We start from the raw sequence: 23,507 nt of genomic DNA on the forward strand, positions 1-23,507 counted from the left end.
ATAGCTCCATGGAAGTGAGCTGGATTACTCACTGGTGTAAAGTGAATCGTGTGGGAGTGTCTGCAGGATCAGGGCCTGAAACACTCAGATGCCTCTGTCACAAGCGATCAGAAAAGCTTATTAGTAAATCATCTGTTGTTTACAGCAAAGTATTAGCAATCTGTCAAGAGTAAAAATGAATGGTCAGTTGTTAAGAGTTAACAAAACAGCTAGTCTTGAGATCTGCCTAAAAGCTGGTTGGAATACTGACTGCTTACAACTGATTCATCTCATTGTGTGGAGAGTGAAACCCACTCCTTCTATAGAGAGGCAGCCTAAGAGTTGCCTAGTGAGTAAGGTACTAAGCAAATATTTGTTTTTGTGGGAGGAAAGATCATGTTTTCAAGGTATTTCAATATTGCAAGACTGAACCGTTTTTACGTTACATTTTTCACAGTATAAATGGATTGGGTTTAAAAAAAGTTAATTCTGCTGGATGTTATAAAATGTTTTCCTTGTGCCTGACAAATATTTTGTGGTCTTGAAGGAACAGAACCATGGGGGGATGGGGCCACGGACAAGGAATTAAAAACCTCCCTGTACAAATCCACAAGTGGTGCAGTGCAAGAGTACAAGTTAAATAATGTGTGAGGATTTTTTTTTCTCTCCTCCTCTCCTGCAGCTTTTTGCTGGAGGCACTGAGTGGCAGAACCCTTGAACAGCATAATCTCTGTTCTGCCGACCTGAGCTTGTCAATGCTAATTGTGTGGCTTTAATTACAAAAACACATTTGCGTTATTGGAAAGGGTTTAACTTAAATCCTTCCTTTCCAGGACTAGTGTCAAAACTTTAAAAAGGAGCTGCGGTAGTATCAGCTATCTGCACTGAATAAGCAGTGGGATGGTGTGATTCAGATTACATGTCTTGGCTGTCCATCAGAACGAGGTTTACTCACTACAGCTGTTCAAGGCATGATGAATAGGGAACTGTAGCTCTCTGATAAATACAAACCTTTTTGTCCCACTGCTTGAATGTGTTCTGATCTTCCTTGTTTTTCAGGCTGACTAAAGAATTTAAGTCATCTTTGTATTTCCAGCTGTATTTATCAGTTACAATGGTAATGGTGTCTGAAAACAATGCAGCTGAAAAGCAGGGAAAAATCAGATGCTGTTCCTAGTTTTCATTCAGGCTATAGCTATTATTAATAAAACGGCATTGTTATTAGCTGTTCCAAGATTATTTTTTTTTAAACTTGTGACCTATGCTAAATATTATTGGAAGATCATATAACAGTCTCTGCACCAGGGCTGGGCTCTCCAAGAGATTATTTCAGAGACTTCAATAGCATCGAGAGGTAGTCTACATTAGCCATACTTCAGAGATAACGTTACAATAGAAAAGAAACTCCTAGTGAGGGGGCACATCATCTTTGTTTGAATGGCTGCATTTACAACTGTCTTTATTATCAGCCATTTAGTTATGGGCATTTTGCTTGGCCAGGTAAAACACATGGTGTTGGTTAGTTTCTCTCTGTGTCCTTAGCCAAATGAGAAGCCAGCGATGGTCTCTTCATTAGTTTTCCTCAGACTTTATATCATTGCCTTTCATAAAATAATGTTCTCTTTTGGCTGCTATTTATGAAAAACGCGTTGGGCTGCTGAAGCATGATAGAAGGCTGTATGTGCGTGCCCCAGCGAATCTGATAACCAGTTTGGAATTCACTTCTGCCAAAGAAGTAGTGCACAAGCAAGAAATTCATTTTCTGTTGGCCACAAGTCAGCCTTCTGCTCTGCTCGATTCCCACTAGGGGAATGCGCTACTTGTCATACGAAGGGGAGTAGGACTTGTGCTGATTTTTTTTAGCTTTAACAATGCTTTCTTCTTTCCTTACCATTTTCCCCACGTTATCTGAGGGATGTAATTAAATGTCACTTGCTTGTCACTGGGAACAGTTAAAAACAAAGTAATGTGAACCACAAAAGCATTGTGTATTTGAAAACTCTCTGAATGAGAAAAAGATGCTGATATTTAGCAGATGAGTCTTCAGTTTAGGCTAAACTTTTATGTCTTATTTGTAATGATAGCACTGTCTGTCTAGTAAAGAACATCTATTTTAATTTTCTGTGAAGGGGGTTATTATAAAGAAGTACATATTAGAATGAAAGCCTGTTGTTAAGAGGCCATTTGGTATAGTCAAAATTCAGGACATTGGCAGTGTTAAATGAGACAGGAGAGGTTATACACATTCAAAATCATAGCCTAGGCATTGATCTTGCTCAAATTGACTTCAGCGGGAACACAATTGGCCCCCAGGCACGGATTGTGTACATTGCCATCTTCATAAACCTCCAGGAAAATGCTACAGATACAGTTGAATCTTGTAACAATTACAAAAAATACAACAAAATTTAAAAACTCATTCTGAGCTGCACAGACATTCTATATTAAGCACTGAGGGCAGAGTAAAACAGTGCCTTCTAATCCTTTGTTTGTTATTTTCCCTTCTGATATTCTGCTTTGAGCTCAGTGTGTAAAGAATGCTGTAGAGTGAATCAGTGGAATATCGGAAGCAAAAGATATTATGGTTCTGTGTGCATAGCTCAAATGTTGTATCATGGTTACAGAAAACCTGCCAGGGTGCTCCCAAAATGGGTTCTCTTCATAACTCTTCTGAGTTTGCTAGTGATTGTATATGGCAACAATAATTGATCGTAAAGGTCTCAACGGCCCTCTGAAAATATTATTGTTACTTTTTTCAATTTTGCATGTATCTGAAATAAAAACATTTTAGAAAACCCACAGTAACTAGAAATAGGTGGCATTAATAAGCCAGACACTATTTAGTAAGCTATAGCCTGCAGAGTTGGATAAATCAGTTTAATTATTTTCTTTGGGCATCTACAAATATATACCCGGTACAAAAGAACAGTGATTGTGGAGAAAATGTCCAGTCACAACATGGATTTGTTTTTTGTTTCATTTGTTTGTATATTATTCCAGCCGTAAGAACACTGCTGGAGGTTTCCCTGTAATTAAGGATTGTTATCTCAATTTTCAAGATTTTTTTCCCCAATAAATGTAAGACTATCGTGATTTGGGAATATTAGCATGTCAAATTACTTTTTTAAATGGACATTTCTCATTTAACAAAACTACCATGACTTTAAAGTGAAGCTGTAATTTGTAATTTAAAACTTTTGCTTGACTAGCAGATGTCTGTGTACTGAGAATGCACAGACAGTTTCCCCCCACAATATTACTAGATTATGGAATTTAATTGATTTGAGTAATTTCAGAATTAAGATTAAAATCCTGAGAATTGTTTAAAACTGCTGAAGTGAGATGTATTGGCTAAATTCATTTTGCAAAACTACTTAATGCTGCTAGACTAGAAACAAATTGAGAGATTTTATTGAAAATTGAATTCCAATCCTCTGGCAGTAAAGTCTAGAAAAAGGCTTGCGTGGATTACAGACATGTCCAGTCAGAGTTTTTAACTTTAAAATATTGAGTGAAAAAACAAAACCTCCACAGTTCTGCCACCCAAACACATATACTCCTCATTACATTGTAAATTCTTGTAAAATAAGAAATTGGGATTTTATACGTTACCTGTTGCTTTTCACCATTTCACTTGTAGTTTCAAACCTTATTTGCAATGCAGTCCCAAAAATCTAAATAAAGTAGATTTGTCTTTTTATTTTTTATTTTTTTTACTTTATGTCCATAATAATTCTTATTCCAGCTGGGGGGAATAACCAAAATGGAATATAGAAGGAATGAGGTTGGTAATTTAATTTATACCTTTTACATAGACATCTATGATGTTATTTAATATACCATATATTTCACAAACCATACACATTCTCCACTCCAGTTGTGAATAAACCAATAATTTGTGGGTATAATTATTCCTTTCTGTTCAGTTTTTTCCTGTGTGTGTGTGTGTGTGTGTGTGTGTGTGTGTGGTGTTCCCAGTGTGGATGTTAGCTGCATATTTCTGTAAAATATAGGTTATGAACTTGATCAAACATGATCAGGAATCTCACTTGCCCTTTTATGTATTTCGTTATATGTTTGTACATTAACTAATGTACAACCATATACATTTCATTATAGCTTTTGTGTCTTATTGTAAGGAAAATTATCAGTAAACTGAAGCTGAAACCATTTTCAATTTCAAAAAACTGTAACATTCCAATATTCCCACCATGCTGATACAAGGTTGAACGCAATAGTTAAATTAACTGATCTTTCTATTGTGATTTATGCTAATAAGTGTCCACTATTTTCAAAATGTATTACTTGTTAAAAGTGTATGTTGTTTAATGTAACATTTATATTGGTCTAAGATTGCATTGTTTTATATACAGTTTACTTTAATAATTTTACTTATTTCTTTATGTAAACACGTAATTGAAGATTCTTTGGGAGTGGGGTTTTATTAAAGGTGAAATTCTATTGTAACAATAAGAAACGATTCATAAATAATTAGAAGGCCGTACTAAAAAAAAAATGGTGGCTGTTTTACCAAATTCATAAGAACTTTTAAAAGATCACCGATAAATCAAAATATTTGTGTCCAAAACAGAAACTAGCTTTTGTCTTAGGCTGTCAAGACCATGTATATGTGTAGTATTTGGTGGTAACTGCTACCACCAAAATACATATGTAGCACATCAGCTTCCCCAAAAAAAGTTTTGGAAATTTCTGAAACAATTGGAAAAACTAGTGTTTTGGATAAGTGGAGGTGCAATGACCAGTGCTCATTGCTGTCAGGAGGACGTCACTGACCTTTGGTTAATCAGAGGTCAGAAAATCTGGGATGTGCTATACCTACATTCATTCATTAAAGGAGTGTGGCATAAAAAGTTGAATAATCATCTGTCAAGCACTGTTAATTGCTGCTAATTATATTTTCAACTCTATAGCTTCTGTTTCCAAGTTAATTTGGAAGGAAGGGAAAACCTGCACTAATTATTTTACACAGATTTGGACAACGTCAAGGAATTTCAATCGCTGCTCATCCGATTCCTCCTGATTTGTTTTCTACTTAGGTGCTTGCTGCCAAAATGCCAACAAGTCATAGAGAAAGAACGTCATGGGAGGGCAATGATACTAAAATGGACTAACTTTTTTTTTTTTTTAAACTAACACTGAGCATTATTTTCAAGCACTTTCTACATACCTCAGTGCACAAAAGGAACATGGCTTTAATGTACCATATAATGTTCTTGCAACCATAACGATTACAAATTGTACGTGTTTGTATTAATTTTGAAAGAGCATATGCACTATTTTGTATGTTCAAGGTTGCTTGATTGTTGCTTTATTATTGCATAGTTTCCCATTGTCCATTCTTGGTATACATAAATATGTGGGGATGCGAGTGTGGAAATTATGGGAATATTGAGCGATATTTACCAGCCTCTCTCTCTCTCTCTCAGGCTCAGAAAGGAGACAGGATTAAAATCAGATTCTAACTGTGCTTTTAACCAAATCAGCGATGCTTTTTGCTTGTGGATGTTACTGGGCTTTTCTTCAGATCTAAGAGCCTTAAAACTGTGTTGCATTCAAACACCTGTGTTCTAAATACAATGGTATTAAAAATGTAATTGAAGGATTTTCACTTTTGTAGACAAATCAGCAGGGTTGATATTGATCCATCTTTTTAGGGAGCCACAGTGCACCAGAAGGTGATACTGTAGAGGGCCCTGTAAGCCCTCGGAGCCTTCTGTCTAATTTGGCAGAAAAACACAGAATGTAGGACAACAAAAGAACTATCCTGTTCCATAAGAAATCTTCATCCCACCCACCCCCTTCTCAAAAAAAAAAAAAAAAGACTTAATTTTTTCAGCTGCACACAATGATTTGGTGCTCACTGTTGCATTGAACACAGTTGCTGTCAGAACAGGCAGGAAACAGTTTTCTTTTAATTGCTGAAATCATTGGGAAATGCTTCATGCACTGCTTCTGTACAGCAGATGCTGTGCATTAATTGGCCTGTGTAGGACTGACCCAGGGTTCCTTGCAGCGGGCCCAATTTTAGGCAGAGGGTTTAAATAGCTTATTTATTATTTTGTATAACCTGGCATACATTATGAGTGCTTGCACGTGTTGTATTCATGGTCGGCAGTTTCTAATGTCATGTGGGTTTCAAAACCTGTGTTTCTCTGGTAATGTACTAGCAGCAGGTAAGCTCTAAATACCATCCATCAGAAGCTAATTTTTTATCCAGATACACCAATGACTGATGAACCTGTCTTTTGTTTGAATGTTTAGCACAGTAGAAAGCCATATGCCACTGGCACTGGTTCCTATGCATTCTTTACAGTTGCTAGAGAGTAGATTTAAAAAAAAATTCTCCTGCATTTACATCTCTTTAGTCTTTTATTTATTTAGCAGTTAGCACTTTCTAACATAATTCCATTTTTTAACAGCAGAAGGGGATTTGGGTCTTTTAAAAGCAATCTGACTATTCTCATTTTCTTTATCAGAAATATTACTGCACACCCTTAATAGGGAACCTTGTTTTGTTACTCCCCGTCTGTTCAAAACAGACCTTAGCCCATTAGAAGGTCCTCCCTTGTGTGGGAAGACCACAGCTGTTACTGTAAATCTCATCCAGTAACTGTATCACCCCCATTTTGTGGCTCTGAAGGATGAAATTGAGAAATGAAATACTGTGCAGTCATCCTTTACATCTCCAATTTTAGGCCTTTGCACATCATTTTCATGCTTTTATTCCAAATCAAACAACATTAGCAAGAAAAACCACCTCCTGCTAAATGCCTAGCATGAAAGGTAGTTTCTACAATCTTAATTTTTTTTAAATAGAGAAAACCAAAAAAGTCAACTCTAACCCCAAAATCTTTGCAGTCTCTTCAAGGCTACTCATGGTTTGAAATCCAAAAAGTATGTAGATACCTAAGATGCAGCTCAGAGGAAACAAGAGCTGAGCTTATTTCACAAACACAACTTAAAAAGGGTTCTGTTTCTTTAAATCTTTGTGAAAGAAGTGGATCTAACTTCTTATGAAGGATATTGGGGGCTTTAATCAGAAATAAGAAGTGGTTTAAATCATTAGCACAACAAAGCAAACTATAAGCTTGAAGATAAAAGTCTCTGGGGGAAAGAGTCCTCTGAAAATAAATGGGACTTGATAGATTTCCATATCATTTATAACTTCCCTTAATTACACTTGGAAGACTTGCCAGTAAAACTGGAAAATTGGCAGCCTATATCCATTATAGTAATTTTGCCGACCATGGCAAGCAGCTGGCTTTACTGGATTTTATTTCCCATCACTTACAATTAATCATCAGCTGGAGATGTCTGAAACTCTTCAAAATCTAGCAATACTGTGTGACATTCAGGCCTCCTTAAAATGCTAAAATCTGCTGAGTAAATGGGCTGAGTTTTCCTTCAAGCTAACTCATTTTGGTGCAAGGCAGGCTGCTGCTTAATGAGTGCCACTTTGATAATCGGATGCGAATGTGAACCTTGACCCTATGTCAAAGGAGAGGACGCAGTAAGCTGGATGAAAGATACAAGATTCAGATCTACAAACTTTACACCAATTAGACATAGAGTGGAGAAATACATCAGTGCTGATTGGGTTTATCAAAAAGACTTGTGGGACTTGTGACCATTTCATAAGCCTAACATTGAAGACATCCTGTCACAATCATTAAGTATTTATCAAATGATTCACAAAAGTCTTAGAGACATGTACTATACTCACAAAGATCTCTCAGTAGTAATGCCCTCAGATGTCTTATTGTACTTCTGAATTTTAAGGAGCCATCTCTGGGAGTACAATTAATCCTTATGTTCCTCCTGTATGCATAATGAAAATAGCTCAAGGTTGCTACTTTTTCAAGTTCCACTTCCACTCCTCATCCTGAATTATTTGGTTAGAAAAACACTGAAGACAGTTCCACATATTGTCTGTAATCTTTCTTTAAGATTGGTTAAATAAGACCATGCAGTCCCTAAATTAGACAGAGAAAGAGTTAAAATGGGATTTGCTGTTCCAAAATTTCTTATCTGTATTGTTAGAAGCAGTTGGATATTAGGTTCCCTTCTCTTCCTTTCATTTTTAGATCTGCTTAAAAAATAAAAATGGATTTAAAAAAATTAACCATTGAAATATTCAGAGTTGCACTAAAAATGCATTCTAGAAACTAAATCTGACTTGTCCATTTTCATATTCACATTAATCCAAGCAATTTAAATGTAGATTTTATACAGCATAAATCTATTAAAACAAAAAAAAAGTCTTTGTTTCTTTTTAACCAACAGAACAAATTGATCTGAGCCAGTGCAAACTAATCAGAATTTTGGGGTTATTTGTATGTTTGTTTTGACAAATTTGGGTCATCAAGGACTTGTCCCTATAAATTTAAAACTTAAAGATGATTGTGAATCAAAAGTGGATTTAATTGTTTAACACACACAGGGAAGAATTAGAACATGTGAAAAAAGGCATAATACTTTAACAAGCACGGATTAATCCTTAAATAAGTGAGGAAGGAAGAAGTTGTACACACCACTAAGATCTTCATTTACAGGCTAAATAATACGGACAGGCTAAAGGATACACACAATTATGTAATGAAAGAAATTGGACAAAGCCCAAAAGAAAATAGAGAGATCCAAATGCCTAATTTTAGGATTGTACAATGAAAGGATCATAAAGATTTAACGTAAGAACTGTGATTAAACTTCTGTGCTTAAGTGATGCTTTCACCAAGTAGTTTTAAACAAATTGCACATTATCAGAAGTACTGTCACAGCATTTTAACTTTGGGTACTTACAAAAAGCACGCTCTGGCTTCTAAATGAATAAGAATACTAGATGTTGACTAAATTACTTTTATGTGTTGGGTTTTTTTTTGTTTTCTTTATAAAGCCCAACTCTTTTATTCTCATCCCTGTAAACACACATCTATATCAAACACAAAAATACTACATTGAATTCGAGGCACCAAACAGAAGCCAACGAATACAGAATACTGATTCTCACTCATTTCCATCCATTTGCACTGCAGTACCTGACATGCACAGAGACAACTCTACTTACCATTTAGACAGTAAATACATTTTTAAGGCTCTGCATAAACATTAACTGATTAATGTGCCAACCATCTGACCAAATGATCCATTTTACAGACTGTGAAACTGAATCGCACAGGGGCTTGGGACAACTTGTGTGCTTAACATTAAGCACCAAATCCATATTTAGGCCCCTAAATGCCCAGATGTTTTTCAGAGCTCTTAAGTAGTCACCGCTCCCATTGACTTTGCTGCTTTAGATGTCTAACTTTGAGAACTCGGCTTTGAAAATTGTGGCCTAAGTGATTTGCCCATGGTCACATTGAGAATCAGTTGCAGAGCCGGGATGAGCATTTTATTAATTCCTGGAGCCCAGTCCTCTGTCCATGGCCCTTGACTGCAAAGCTTTCCTAAGAGTGCACTAATGGAATGGTCTTAAATCTCTGAATTTTCTTTCTTTAGTAGGTTGGTGTTTCAACTGTAGCTAAACTGTAATGGGTGGGTTTGGTTTTGATTTCTCTTGTTCGTACTCCTGGGCGGGGAATGACAAAAGATAGGCAGAGATGGGCTAGAGACATAACTGATAATAAAGAACAAGTGTTTGGTACCATACATAGAATCTCAGTGTTAATGACTTAAACTGCACACCTGACTCTCATGACAGAATTTCTGTATTTACAATGGTTCATGTTAATTGTTCAGCATATCTGGTTAGAATGCAGAGTTCTTAGAGTCAACGTTTTCTGCTCTTATTCTAAAACTCTCATACTGCGGTTGGTAAGTCTGACAGAGGGATAGTGCAGAAGCTTCTTTTAGTCTAGAAGTAATAAGTATCTCTCTGGCTTCCCTCAGATTCCTGGATGTTTCAGCAGGGGACACACCACCCAAAACAGAGTTAGGGGAGATGCTTACCTTCAGTACATTACTTCATAAGAAAAGTCATTTAGACAATCAGTGTATTCACATCCATGGTTTCTTTGCTGACTGCTCTCATATCGCTCTGTTGGATAGCACACCCTCACTAATGGGTCCTAGGTACCAGGTGACAATACACGGAGACAAGCAACATGCCCAAGACTGCATAGACCATCACTGTGAATCACATCCCTTCATGTTTGTGTACCAAAAAATACCACCATCTGAACAGTGCAGGAAAAGAGGACACAGAGTTCAAAGGCACTAAAACTGCATGTACTATAGGAGTCACAGTGGAAACCCATGAAGATTACCCAGATGTCTCAGGAAAGTTCATCCTTACACAAAGGCCTGGCTACTGGCACACAGGGCCCATTCCATCCAAAGTGTAAATCTGTTGACTGCTATCTCTGATGATCATCACAGGGTTTCCAAAACAATCCTTGTAGTCTGTGGGATTAAACCAGGGATGAATTTGGACCATGAAGGTTCCCCCCACCACCGTAAATGGGTAACCTGCATAACAAGCATAAAACCTCAAGTGGCTTATTTCCGTTGCATAGTCAAAGGCATTGAAGAGAGAATCTGATTCCTAGCCACAGTCAGCCCAAAAGTAGAGCTACACAGTGGGTTGCTTATGACCTTGAGCTTGTCTATGTCTGCTGGCAGAGTGCAAATAAGCTGAAAGAGGAAATGTGAGAGTTTCCCTTTAAGAGCTGTCAGCTGTGGTGAAAATTGTCATTTTTGCCTCCAAGAGCCCTCCCAGGTGGATTAAAAATTGGTGTTTCCCTCTAAGCAGTCCAAAGGCATCAGCTACCATCCATATAGTGATATGCAAAGGTGTCCATTCTTGCTCTGCACTAGTCTGCTACTGAGTATTGTCAAAGACCCTAGTCCATTCTCCATAGGACTAATGCCAAGAAACTTATTTGGCTCCTGAATCAGGATTAGTATCCATATGGATCTGAGCCAGGGAAGTACAGCAGTGGCTCCAAAGTAAAAAACCGCACACATTAAATTTTGTTCTGTCCTTTATTGATGTCAGTGTGATGGCTGTTGGAAGGTGAGAGTTTGGAAAGTTCAAGTTGCAAATGTGGGATTGGAGGGGATCACTTTGTTTTTGTTTTGTTTCTTCCTCCGCCCACTACATAATTGATTCATTTTCTGTTTTAATTTTGATTAGCTAAAGGTAACCACGGCAAGTCGCACTTCATGTGCTGTGGACTTCTATATGACAAATTGGTTTCAGCTGTTCTGTAGAAAAACTTTTTAGACTTTGATAAACTTTGCCTAAGGAATTAATCACTTTATTCTGCAGACAGAAGATGCAAGTTTAGTGCATTTAAAAGTCTTCTATCCTCATTTTTGTACTGCTTTAATTTTACCAGGTCTCAGAAGGGCAGGAGATTTGTGTAATTGAAGCTATGAAAATGCAGAACAGTATGATTGCTGCTAAAACTGGCAAGGTATGCTTCGTCTCATCTTTTTAAATTGCATGTCACTTGTCAAATTGGACAGAATGTACAAAAACAAGAGAGGAGGGCTGTGCTAGTTAAAGTATTAGAAGTAGAATTGTTTTTCATTTTCTATATCTTTCAAAATGAGGTACCTTTAATTTTTAACATTTACATCTGCCTGGAAAGCTATTAAATAGTTACAAGACTTAGATGACACAGCATGAAGTGGTTTTACAGGCTGCAAAAATTAATGTAAATGAGTTCTTCAAAATGATTTGTTCCTTAAGATAGAGCAATTCAGACTGGTTTGAAATATTAGAGGAGCTGCAGCCGGTTCTCCAAATTCCATATTTTCAGAGAGCAGTTAAAAGCAGAGATCTTTCTGCAATTAAATTAATTAAATGTACATTAATTTCACATTGTCCTGATACTTGGAACAAGGTATGGAAAATACATCAGTAGTGTAGATGAGTGGTGTTTACCCTAGAAAAGAATATTGCTTTAAAAAAAGTAACAGGTTCCAGACTGAGCATTTTTTGATGAGGACGTTGTTAAACGTGGAGTGTCCAGAAGTGTTCTAAGCTCTTTACAGACAGATCCCTGCTGCAAAGAATAAACAATGTAAGACCTCAGTCCTGCAAACACATACATGTTTAACTTCATGTACTGTAGTACTAGCAGATCCTGAGACAGGACCAGGACTTAGGTAAACAAAATATGGCAAGAGGACGAGGAGCAACGTGAATGCCTCTCTCGTTCTTTCCTATTACTGTAATGTTGTCTCTTGACTATTAACCTCTTGGTATTAATACTTTTGCTGTAAGACCAGGTTTAATTTGTTTTACATTTATTACTTTTCATTTTTAATATTAGTTACAGTTTAGTTTTCTCCTTAATTCTCATTTATTTACTCATTGTTTTTAATCTATTCTCATATTGCAGTGGTTACTTACATTCTATTTTACTTCTTTCTTAGTTTAATTTAACCTTTACATATTCCCACCCTTGCCTTCACTCTGACTGATTCATTTTGTGACCCCCTAGCCAGCTTCTGAGCTTCCTCCCAAGTCCCTGCACACCTCCTGCTTGTAGTAATGTTCTATTCCTCTGTCCAGATGCCCTTCCCCCCCGCATATGGGTAAAATTTGGCCAGTACCATGCCCAATATGTCATTTATGTCCCTCTTAAACCTTTAAAGCAGGATTTACGTAGTATCTGAGCTCTAAGTGGTCTCTTTGTATACCCCCAAAGGAGTCTCCATTTTAAAATAAAATGATGTAATTTAAGAAAATAAAAACAATTTGGAGCTGTAGATAGTAAAACAATGTCAGTTCATTAAAGCTTTTAGAAAATAATTATTGTATTTATTGAATGTGAAAAACAGTGACATGGTCAAACTTTCGAAAGTTCAGAGTTATGGTTCCCACAGCAAATACAACTCAATGCCTTTGTGGAGATGATGTGTTTTGGTACTCTTGGTGCTGGACTAGATTTGTCCCCTTGAATCTAGTTCATGCTGTTCAGTTTCATTGATTTCAGCTGGAAGATATTCAGTTTCCCTTTTTTCCTCTGAATTGTCTTCCACCTCCAAAATCTGTTCTCATATTCTAACTGCTAAAACAAGTGGCTTGGGTTTTATTTAATTTGCATCTATTATGGATGTTTGTAAAATGAATAAAAATGAGGGAGCAATTTGGTTTTGCCTGATGAAGGTTCTAGACTCTACATGTGTCAGAAATAGGCGTTGGCCAAGGTGACTCCAGTACATTTCAGAAAGCATAGGGGATCCCATTCGCTGAAACTGCTGTGAGAACAGACAAGTGGTTTTTTAATTAAGTAAAGTGTTTTCTCACTAATTTTGGGGAATCTTTTTGCAGTCAGAATTTAAAAGTAGCTATCTAAAAGATTCAGACATATGGGTCTGGCAGGTTTGAGGAAAACTGATTTAGAAATAAAGATCTGTTTTTAAAAAAAATCCCACAATGTTCTTGCCGGTGTAGAGTCTTCAGCTACTACAAGATGTTGAGCTGTACATACTGAAATAAAACATGCTCTATACTCTGCAATCCCATATACTGGGTATGTGGGACTAGTTTAAAAAAAAAAAAAGAAATAGTCAGGAAACTGACTTTGTGAACATGAGAGTAAACTAAGTATACAATTGAATTTATTTGACAACTGTGGTTCTTTGACTTTTTTAACCTTGTTATTTTTACTTATGAAATTTTTTTAGGGAGGGGTAACAGTGTTCTGAGTTCTTCTTGACAGTTCTCTGGGGTAGAGTTAAGGTTGTGTGGCTGCCTTGCAGAAAGTGTCACCATAAGATTGTGAAGCGCTTGGAGATCTACTGATAAAGCGCTAGGTATTATAGTATTCTTACTTACTCAGCAATCCGTCATTTATTCTGTGTATGTACTGTACATTCAGGTACATGCACTAATGTAGGTTGCGCATGCTAAAGAACTTACACAGCCATGTTTTCAGGGAAGATTTAATAATTATTTTCACCTTCACACTATAGGTGAAAGCTGTGCACTGTAAAGCTGGTGAGACTGTTGGGGAAGGAGATGTGCTCATAGAACTGGAATGAAACATGCTTCCTTCATATCATCATACAGTTCAATTAACTATTTATATCCAGCATATAAAATGAAGGTATTAATACAGAGAAAAGTGTAAAACAGACATTCCCATGGAGCAAATTTTATACAGTCGTATTTATGAGTGACGTTCTCTATCCAGCAGACAAATATTAAGACCGCCAATGGATGTCAGATTTTTATTTCTATAAATAATTGTACATAAGATTTGTAATTCTCCTGATTTTCAGTATCAAATACAAATCAATAAAAATTTAACATATGCTTAAATAAAGCCTCTTTGAATGTATTTTGAAGTACATAATATTCAATGTCAGCCACTGCCATTTCAAATGTGCATGAGGCCCACTGTCCAGAATAGTTGATAAAAGTGAAAAAGTAATCAGTCAGTAAACAGAGCAATTCCCCCTAAACAATAACTACTAAGTGTTTGATTTCTGTTCAGATGCATTGTAACTTACAGAATTTTGAAGCCTCTACCTAGAAAATGTCTGTAAGTTGGAAAATGTGGAACAAGTCTACCACCACCAAGACAAAAAAAATGCAGCAGATGTTCTAAACCAGGGGTTGGCAACCTTTCAGCAGTGGTGTGCTGAGTCTTCATGTATACACTCTAATTTGAGGCTTCGTGTGCCGGTAATACATTTTAACATTTTTTTAGAAGGGCTCTCTATAAGTCTATAACCAAACTACTGTTATATGTAAAGTAAACAAGGTTTTCAAAATGTTTCAGAAGCTTTTTTTTTAAATTAAATTAAAATGCAGATCTTATCAGTTTAGTGTGATCCTTGCCCTTGCTGAGCTTTCCAATGTCTGGTGGCACATATTTGGATACTTTAAGCTGCACACAGGCTTCTGAGTGTTCAGTTGTTAACCGGCTGGAACCCCAGAGCGGCAGCTGAGGTGAGTGGAGCTGGTAGGGCTGAGCAGGGCCAGAGGCATGGACCCTGTCTGGCAGGGGGCCTGCGCTGGAACTCCAACCGGAAGCAAGGAGAGTGGGGCTGCAGCGGGGACCCCGGCTGGCGAGGGGCCAGCAGCCGGAACCTCAGAGCAGTGGTGGGCTAAGCGGCTCAGCCCGCCCCGCGTGCCATCAAAAATCGGCTCTTGTGCCACCTTTGGCACACGTGCCGTAGGTTGCCGACCCCTGTTCTAAACCTAGTCCATCATTGGTTGATGCTATAAAGGAAGAGAAGCAAGTCTATATTCCTGACTGGTAAAAATGAATTTGTGTGTCTCCAGTAACCTACTGTGGTTCTTCCAAAGCTGAAAGAACTGTGATTCCTGGTGAAAACCCCCCACACGTCTAAAGCCTCAGACTAGCTGAGGTGGTAATCAGGTGTATTTTGTGCAGAACATTTTCAATTTGTTTTAAAACAAAAGAGCATTTGTTCTACATTTGTGATTACTGTCTACTGCAGGCAAAAGGAAGTGTGAGCCAGAGTGTTCACTGAAAGTGGTTACCAAACTGGTAACTTATGCTCTGCTTAAACATGTTCTTGTAAAGCTGCAGTATAAGAATTGCATTACTTTACTTACAGATAACCAGAGGGAAAGAAAGTTGTACAAAATCTGAAACTACTTTGAATCATCAGTTGAAGTTGGATCTTTCTTTATACTCTATTCCAAAACTAAAATTAGTTTCTCCAGCGTCCTAACATGCTGCTGTAGATAGTGGTTACTGACCTTTCACCAGCAGCACCCCTCTCTCTTGAATGGCAGAGATCACCCTGAAAGTAAACAGGTCCCGCATTTAAAGACTGCCTGCCATGGAGCTGAATCTTCACTTTAGGTAGTTTTGCAGAGGTTTCTTTCCACCCCACCCCACCCCCAGTTACAAGAATGCATTAAACCCTAAGCCTGCTGTGTGCAGCTCCCACAAACCTGGTTGCTGCAGTCTCAGGCCAAGTGTTTATCCTGTGAGCCTAATTCTGTCATCAGCCCTGCTCTGGATTGTACTGCTACCCAAGAGAGTCTCTAGGAGGGCAGTAGTAGTATTTTGTTTTGCTTTGGGTAGAAATGCCACCAGTTTCTCTCCTAGTATAATGGTTGACTACTATAGACAATTACTAGAAAGATCTCCTCCTATCTAGCATGCCTGTGGCCCCTCCATAACGGAGAAAGGTAAAATTTTCAAAATTATTTAAGTGACTTAAGTACCTAAATCCCCTTGACTTTCATTTTCAGCTAGAAATTTTCCCCAAAGGCCCACTTTGCTTGAAGTGTTTGAGCCAAGAGGTATTTTCATTTCAGGGTGAAAGTGACGTTAGAACCTTACTACGGGCCTATCTCCAGTTTGGCCAAGGGTATGTCCTTGATTTCTGAGTTACTTCTACCTCAAGCCCTTAGTGATTTGTCTAAAACCACAGAAAGCGTAATTCAGGCAGGCCTGAATCCTATCCTGACTAAGCCCTAACCTACACTGTAGTTAGGTCAACATAAGGCAACTTATGTCAACCTAATTATGTCACTGTCTACACTACAGCCTTGTCTGGCCAATGGGGTACCTACTACAACTGCACCTCCACCAGAGGCATAGGGCTTATGGCAGTGTAATTAGGGCAACACAGAGTCAACGTAGACACTATGTTACTTACATCAGCTGTCTCCCCCTGAGCTCTCAGTTCCCTGACTGGACTCTGGGCATGGCTTCCTCCCTGATCCTACTGGAGAGCTGGGAGCCCTGGGTCTCCACCCACCTGACTTCCGCTCTTCACTCGCTGGAAGTGCTCCTGGTGAGTAGTGTGGACATCAGCCACCACAGTAATTACTAACCTAGATCGACTTAAGATTGTAATGTAGACATACCCCCTCCCTGTCCTATACTCAGACCACTTTACTTTGTCAAGCATCACTATACTTAATTCAATATTCAACAGTGTATCCATTCCAATGTCCTAGTTTTACAGCAGTATGGGATAAAACTGTCTGCTTAAGAAATTTAGCAAGAAACCATGCAAGATTCTTCCAAGTTTCAGTAAAAATGTTTTTAGCCCTTACAGTTTTGAAGAAAACCTAGCTATGACTCAGTGTGTCAGGCAGCCTGAAATAAAAGCCCTATCCATCTTAGTGGCATGTTTAAAAGTACCCTGTATAACTTTTCCATGTGATTCTGCATACAACAGTGTTACAATTATTAAATAAGAACATATTCTTCCCTGGATCGGTGTGAAAATCTCCCATTGTCATCAGATAGTATATACCAGGGATCGGTAACCTTTGGCACGTGGCTCACCAGCGTAAGCCCCCTGGCGGGCCGGGATGGTTCGTTTACCTGCCGCATCCGCAGGTTCGGCCAATTGTGGCCACTGGCCACTGTTCGCCATCCCAGGCCAACAGGAAGCGGCGCGGGCTGAGGGATGTGCTGGCTGCCACTTCCCCTCGCCCCCATTGGCCGCGATTCACCACTCCAGGCCAGTGAGAGCCGCGATCAGCTGAACCTGAAGACATGGCAGGTAAACTGTCAAAAAAAAAACCTGTCTTGATGTTGTAGCCCCAATGCAAGGAACCTCACTGAAAGTGTAATTTGGCTTATTCTACACATTACATTTCACACACATCCTCCCTTCATTGACAGGTTTATACAATGAATGTAGCATGTGCTCTGTGAATATTACATGTAAAGTAGAGGACCTACTAGGTAACAAGCAGCAAGAGAAAAAAGTGTTTGCCTAAATAGTGCAAAAGAAAAAGACAATCCTTTTTTATATTTAAAAAACAAAAATTAAAGAAAACAGTTCAGTTTTCATGTATTTGTGATTTTTGCATTAAAGATTTCCTACAGACTTATGAGCTATTATATCACTAAGTACTTTGCTAAAAAACAGTCCTATAAAGGTACTGGGCAGTTAAAATCAGCTGTTAAGAAGTCCCTGAGCCCACATTTACTCAGATTATAATGGCACCAAAAGTGCTGGGATGGTTTAGTGGGACAAAATAACATGATTTTAAATTTAACTCCTGTACATTCCCAAGATTTTATCCTAATACATTTTATAAACCCAGTGGATCTTACAAACAATTGTTACAATCAAGTTAGCTTTAACAGACAAAATTCAGTACAATTTGTTACACCACACAGAGAGAAGTTCATTCTATTTTCGGGATTTTCTAATTCTCTTTTCTATCACTTGACATAGATGTAATTGTTTTCTTTTGAGACAGATACTGACTGAGGATTGTCGTGCAGTAATCTGGGCTGTTTTTCCAATATACTGAAATCAGCCATATTTCATTATCTTGCAGTAGCACTACTGTTTTACCAGTTTTACAAACCTGACATGAAACTTTACCAGTTAGTGTGAAGAACCTTTCTACTCAGCTGCCCTTTTACCTTGATTTTACAAAAGAAAGAAAAAACCCAAACCCAAAGTATTTTACTCACCAATCAAAAACAATTATTCATTTTGGCCAAGGGAACAAGTAAATATTTGCCAGGCTTGGCATTAGAGTCTGTATCTCTATGGTAATGATGTTAGAATCAATGATTTTGTGGCTAGAAAGGTTACAAAAGGTCTTAGGTGCTTCAATAAAAGTATTGTAGATTTACTTGAGAGAGGCTTGTGATCAACACGTGTTTAGTGCATTTTCTTAATACATTTTGTTACCTTTCATTTTTAATCTCTACTTTCACGTAGCACATAATGAAGACCGTGATTCCCTAAGGAATTATAATTGTCATAGTAAGGGAGATTTATCCACTCTGGCTGGTAGGTAGTTGTGCTGTACACAAAGCATTCCATAATGCTGTTAACAGCTGGCCTCTCTTCAGGTGCACTGCTTTTACCTTCCCACTCTACTACTACAATTCTCACTGGAGTACGTTGATACATGTCTGGGCAACCTTCAAATTCATCAAGGAATTGCAGCATCTGGTCATCAACAGAATAAATCTCTCCAGTAACATGGTGTCCAGTTCCGGGGATGTTCAGCAAAAAAGGAATGTTATATTTTCCTGCAATCACCAAAGGGTATTTCTCCACAGTGCGTCCCCTGCCTTGGAATCTTGCTCTCCCGTGGGTACCATTTATCATGTGCTGGTAGTTGGGCTGGCCTTTTTTAAGGGTTCCATACACAAAAACACGAGCCATTCTACCTACAGAAGAAACAGAGACAAAAATAAAATAATCTATTTCATAAAATATATTCAATTGAAAATTCAGTGTACACTGTGCATTGACGGTACATGCACACACAAAACTATCTGGAACTATAACTGAGCAAGGGAATTTTATTACATGATAATTCTTAAACAGATAAATTGCAGCAACAGCATCTATCCATTGTGCTCAAGTCCAGCATAAATATTGTTTGGGAAAATTCTATTAATCTTTAATTTTCTTTCCTATACACAGATTAATTTCCATTCTTTCACTACAGCAGCCACAACAATGACCAAATGTATTTTTGAACCATAGTGAAACTAGAACATAGCTTGGCTCGCTCTTTCACATGTTTACATGACCCTTGCTACGGCGATGCTAATGCTACTGTGCTATGATGCTTTGTGACATACCAAAAGCAACCCGGGGAGCCATTTCAGTTACCAAAACAACTGCACTACAATTTACATGTCCTTTACCAAAACCAATGTGGAAATGCACAGTAGCAGTTACATTTTTAACTGTCTGTTCCTCTGCTAATTATTACAATTTGGACGGTTGGGTGTAGCAAGTTTTTAAACTGCATTTGATTTATTGGGACTAGCGATAGCAACGAGTGAGTCATAGCCACTTGGGTGCTTTCCACCTCAACAGAGGAAACGTGTGTGGCTACCCTCCCAGCACATTTGAGAGTCCTTATTTCACACTGAAGAAAGTGCACTGCTGCCCTAGAACAGAAGCAATGCATTTCAGTATGAATGTTTGCATGGCTAGTCGTCACACAGGGTAACACAGTGGTGTGGCGTTCGTCATTTAAAAGCAAAATTCAAGTGTTTGAACACAGCATAACATCATCGTGCTATGTTACATGAGAGCATTTAAATGAGACGACAGTAAGGCTTATTTTTCCATATGATGCTGCAAGCTTGGTCCCAACATTAAAGCAAGGACAGAGCCTTGAAGATGTTTATAGTAGCAGTAACCTGAGCTCTGGCCTTAGGAAACAGAGGATGAGTAGCACTAGTGATTGGAGAGAATTTTACAACGGTGCCAATAGGCTCAGAAACAGGAGGCAATGTCCCAAAGTGAGGCACATCAAAAGTGTAGTGGAAAAAGAATAGTATGATGTGGGGTTGTTTCATGTAATGTGCTAAAGAATCTTCTGTAACCTAAGCTTTGTGAGTCAGCATTTGTGAATTCAAAGAGTGAAAATAATAAGAATACCAGATTGGGGGGAGGGGAGGATGCAGGGAAAATTAGATCACAACTGAGTCACTGAGAGTTGAAAGCAATGGTCACAAGTGCAAGGACATGTTAGACTCATACATTTAGAGAAAAAGGTGCTCCGGGGTGCTTGTAACAACTATTAAATGACAAAATTTACAGACTAGGTAGTACCAGAGGACAGTGTTCTCACAAGCTTATCCACTACACGTCTTTTCTGAATGAACAGTACAAATGTTATGATTTACACCCAGCATTTGCGGGGTGGGGGAATGGGGGGAGGGGAAAGAATAGTGAATTTCAGTGCTCATGAAAGTGAAACAACAGCCTGACTTCAGCTGGTGTAGAAGGCAAGTACAGAATGTTGTTCAAGCCCTAGCCAAATCCTCATATCCAGTTCTGCCAATGCACTTCAACCTTAACTTACATTACCCTGCCTAGACCACTCCTGAATGTCACTTGAACACAGGCTGTGAATACATTTTCTGACTCTTTGTTTTATCTTTGAGTATAACAGTCCTAGGGCTTAGTGTGGGAGAAATGGGTGGTTTTATGAAAAGGTATGGAAAAAAAAACCTAGCTTTTTTTGTGTGTGTGTCAAAAGCAGTTTCAAACTGTTTGATGTGCTTCCATATTTCACTATCAGTCACTAAGCTGCCTTGAGACTGTCTCATTTTCACCCAACACTGCAGTCTGGCAGCCCAACAGAGGTGAGCCTAACACTCCTTTTTGAGAGAGGTTTTATTAGACAAAACTCAAATATAGTAAGAAAACCTTTAAAAGCAAAATTGAATTAACATGTTTTCTGCTAATTGTTCTTATTTTAGTGCCCTACCAAATATTTATTGCAGATGGGGAAGAGCTGGACTATTCGGAAGGGCACATTATTGGTCTACAGGATTGTCATTTAAAACAGCCAGCAGCCCATTTGACTATCGGAATAATGCTATTACTTCAGTGAGGAAAAAAAATGACTTCCTAATATTATATTGTTTGCCCAAAACAAAATAAAAAACAAACTTTCCCCCCACTTGGGGGAAAAAAGATCACACTGATTTGGTCTGTGTGTTGTCAAGTTAGTTCAGTATAATTTACCATTCATGACATCAAATGAGTTTTAGGATACAGCTCATTCCCTTACAATAAAATGAACATTAATATTCGGTTGCTCTGGCTCCCTTTTATAAGAAAAATCATTACCTTTCAGCTTGTGTTTTGAATAACAAACACAGATCCTTCAGGAAGAAACTTGTCCCAGTGGGGATTGAGAAAGGATCAGAGTTAAGCACTGAAACATGCAATTAATTCCCATTAGGGGATTAGGGCACTTGTGTTCACTTTGAATCAGAAAAATGAATTGTGAATTAAATTGTTCACAACCAAGAGGTTACTTGTCAGAGTTAATAAGTTAAAATATAAAAGGAGAAAACTAAAATGCACACAAAAAGCTCAATAGTAAATGGTGCATCTGTAAGAAAAAGATATGCTTCATTTCCATTAAACAAAAGATTTTCCCTACTGTACATCTGAAGTTACTCTTTGAAAAAGTTTCTAGTGGGAGGACTGTTAAATGAGAAATGTATGCATCACATTTTCTACTACCAAAGTGTACTTGAATGTTTAATATCATTTCATTTGAATCTATTTTCAAATAGCTAATGCAGTCCCAGCACTCCACAATATTTACCACTCTGGTTTCTGTTAAAAGTTCCAGTTTGTGACACGATGTTTAAAAAAGGGAATTTACCATGTAAAGATCAACTAGGAAATGGAAGTTTCAATCACTGTCCCTCATCTAAATGTAACATATCTGTCTAATGTAACAAAGCCTAAGTGGCTTTGCCTCAAAAAAATGTGACTTGTTAAAAGACGCAACAATAAAAAGCTGTTGCACTGCTTTGCAGTAAATACACTTTAAAACGAATCATTAATCCTGGCCAAACTTTTGTAAAAATAAATTAACCATGGTCCAAACAAGAGCAGTTAACATCTGTAGTTGATGAAGATAGTTGCTGAATGTAGTTTCCTGTAAGAACAAGTTATACCGCATAATACACAATCAATCCAGTCTCCCACCCTAGTTGTTGCTTACTGCATCACAGAAACAGTTACAAATTATTAGCATAATTTCAGAGAGTTATATTTTGTCTGATTTAAGTTCATTTTTAGCCACCTGGTGGCAAGAGACTAAAGAGCAGCATCTAATTTTAGGACTTTCAACAAACTGCTAAACCACACTCTAAAAATAGTTCTAGGCTGTACTCCTAGACTGAATATTCAACAGTGAAAACAAACAGGTGCCTCTTCAGGTAATCCAGCTTGACACTTCATACCTTTACTATCTTAGACTACAGAAAATCAGACCCTATAATGTACACTAGAGCTTCCTGGGCAAAACAAACCCATTCAAAAGTACTTTCATGAAATATTCATACTACAGTCATTAAATGTTAATGACATGGGAAAATGTGAGTGAAATCTGTATGTCATCTCTTCAAATTATTTCTTTTAACTATGAGTGACAGCCTGTCAAACTGTTGATGCAACCTATCACCAGTCATTTTGTCAGGACTAGACTTAAATACTAGAAGTTAAAGTAACTGGGTTTTCGGATCATGAAATTAGAAACTGTGATTGTGTTAGCGTAAAGCCAGCTATAAAAATGCTAGAAAACAAACAGGGCTGGTGCTGAACATGAGCAGTAACAAGGTTTAAATACTGTATTCCCTTATAAGCCTGTCTAATGACTGAGACTCTGCTTAGTGCTTCCTCCACCTTACTGCCTAACTATTCAAACACTATGTGAAAGTGATGGCCAGACCTATTGCTAAATGTTAGCTTAGTCAACCTGTAATTGCAGATTAGATTAAACTGTCACAATTAGACTCTCTATTCCAAGGTTGTCTCTAAAACAAAACCACTGCCTAATATGTCCAACTGTAAATCCCATAATAAAACATCCTTTCCATGATTTTTCAGACAATTATTTGGTTTTAAAAGGAGACTGCACTAGTGCAGCAGCACCAGAGATGTTAGGGATCATGGTAACAGCCGTTTGAGTTTTACTTTGTTGAAATATTTTCTTGCAACTAAGAAACGTATCCATTTCTCTCCCTTTATACAGTAACATTATTTTCCCTTGAGAAAAATTCTTACTGTTGGCTCAGTGACCAGAT

At 37.9% G+C, this 23,507-nt stretch overlaps 2 protein-coding genes across 18 annotated transcripts in view; one reads left to right on the top strand and one right to left on the bottom strand.

The window, feature by feature from the left end:
* Positions 1 to 14,372, top strand: part of PCCA (propionyl-CoA carboxylase subunit alpha) — a 414,132-nt gene extending 399,760 nt beyond the window's left edge. For all 4 annotated transcript variants that reach the window (XM_039502573.1, XM_039502579.1, XM_039502614.1 and 1 more), the window contains 2 exons: positions 11,340 to 11,417; positions 13,930 to 14,372. In XM_039502573.1, coding sequence (XP_039358507.1) covers positions 11,340 to 11,417; positions 13,930 to 13,998 — 147 coding nt within the window. In that variant the 3' untranslated portion in view covers positions 13,999 to 14,372. The remainder of the gene's footprint in view (positions 1 to 11,339; positions 11,418 to 13,929) is intronic.
* GGACT (gamma-glutamylamine cyclotransferase) overlaps positions 7,928 to 23,507 on the bottom strand; it is a 54,534-nt gene continuing 38,954 nt past the window's right edge. For 9 of the 14 annotated variants that reach the window (XM_039502690.1, XM_039502660.1, XM_039502688.1 and 6 more), the window contains one exon: positions 16,231 to 19,100. In XM_039502690.1, coding sequence (XP_039358624.1) covers positions 18,622 to 19,095 — 474 coding nt within the window. In that variant the 5' untranslated portion in view covers positions 19,096 to 19,100 and the 3' untranslated portion in view covers positions 16,231 to 18,621. Of the gene's footprint in view, positions 7,974 to 10,340; positions 10,402 to 15,058; positions 15,736 to 16,230; positions 19,101 to 23,507 lie in introns of those variants that run through there. The other 5 variants (XM_039502723.1, XM_039502713.1, XM_039502708.1 and 2 more) reach the window with 5 other exon arrangements.

The sequence above is a fragment of the Mauremys reevesii genome, linkage group 1 (assembly GCF_016161935.1).
Source record: "Mauremys reevesii isolate NIE-2019 linkage group 1, ASM1616193v1, whole genome shotgun sequence".
Classification (NCBI taxonomy): Eukaryota; Metazoa; Chordata; order Testudines; family Geoemydidae; genus Mauremys; species Mauremys reevesii.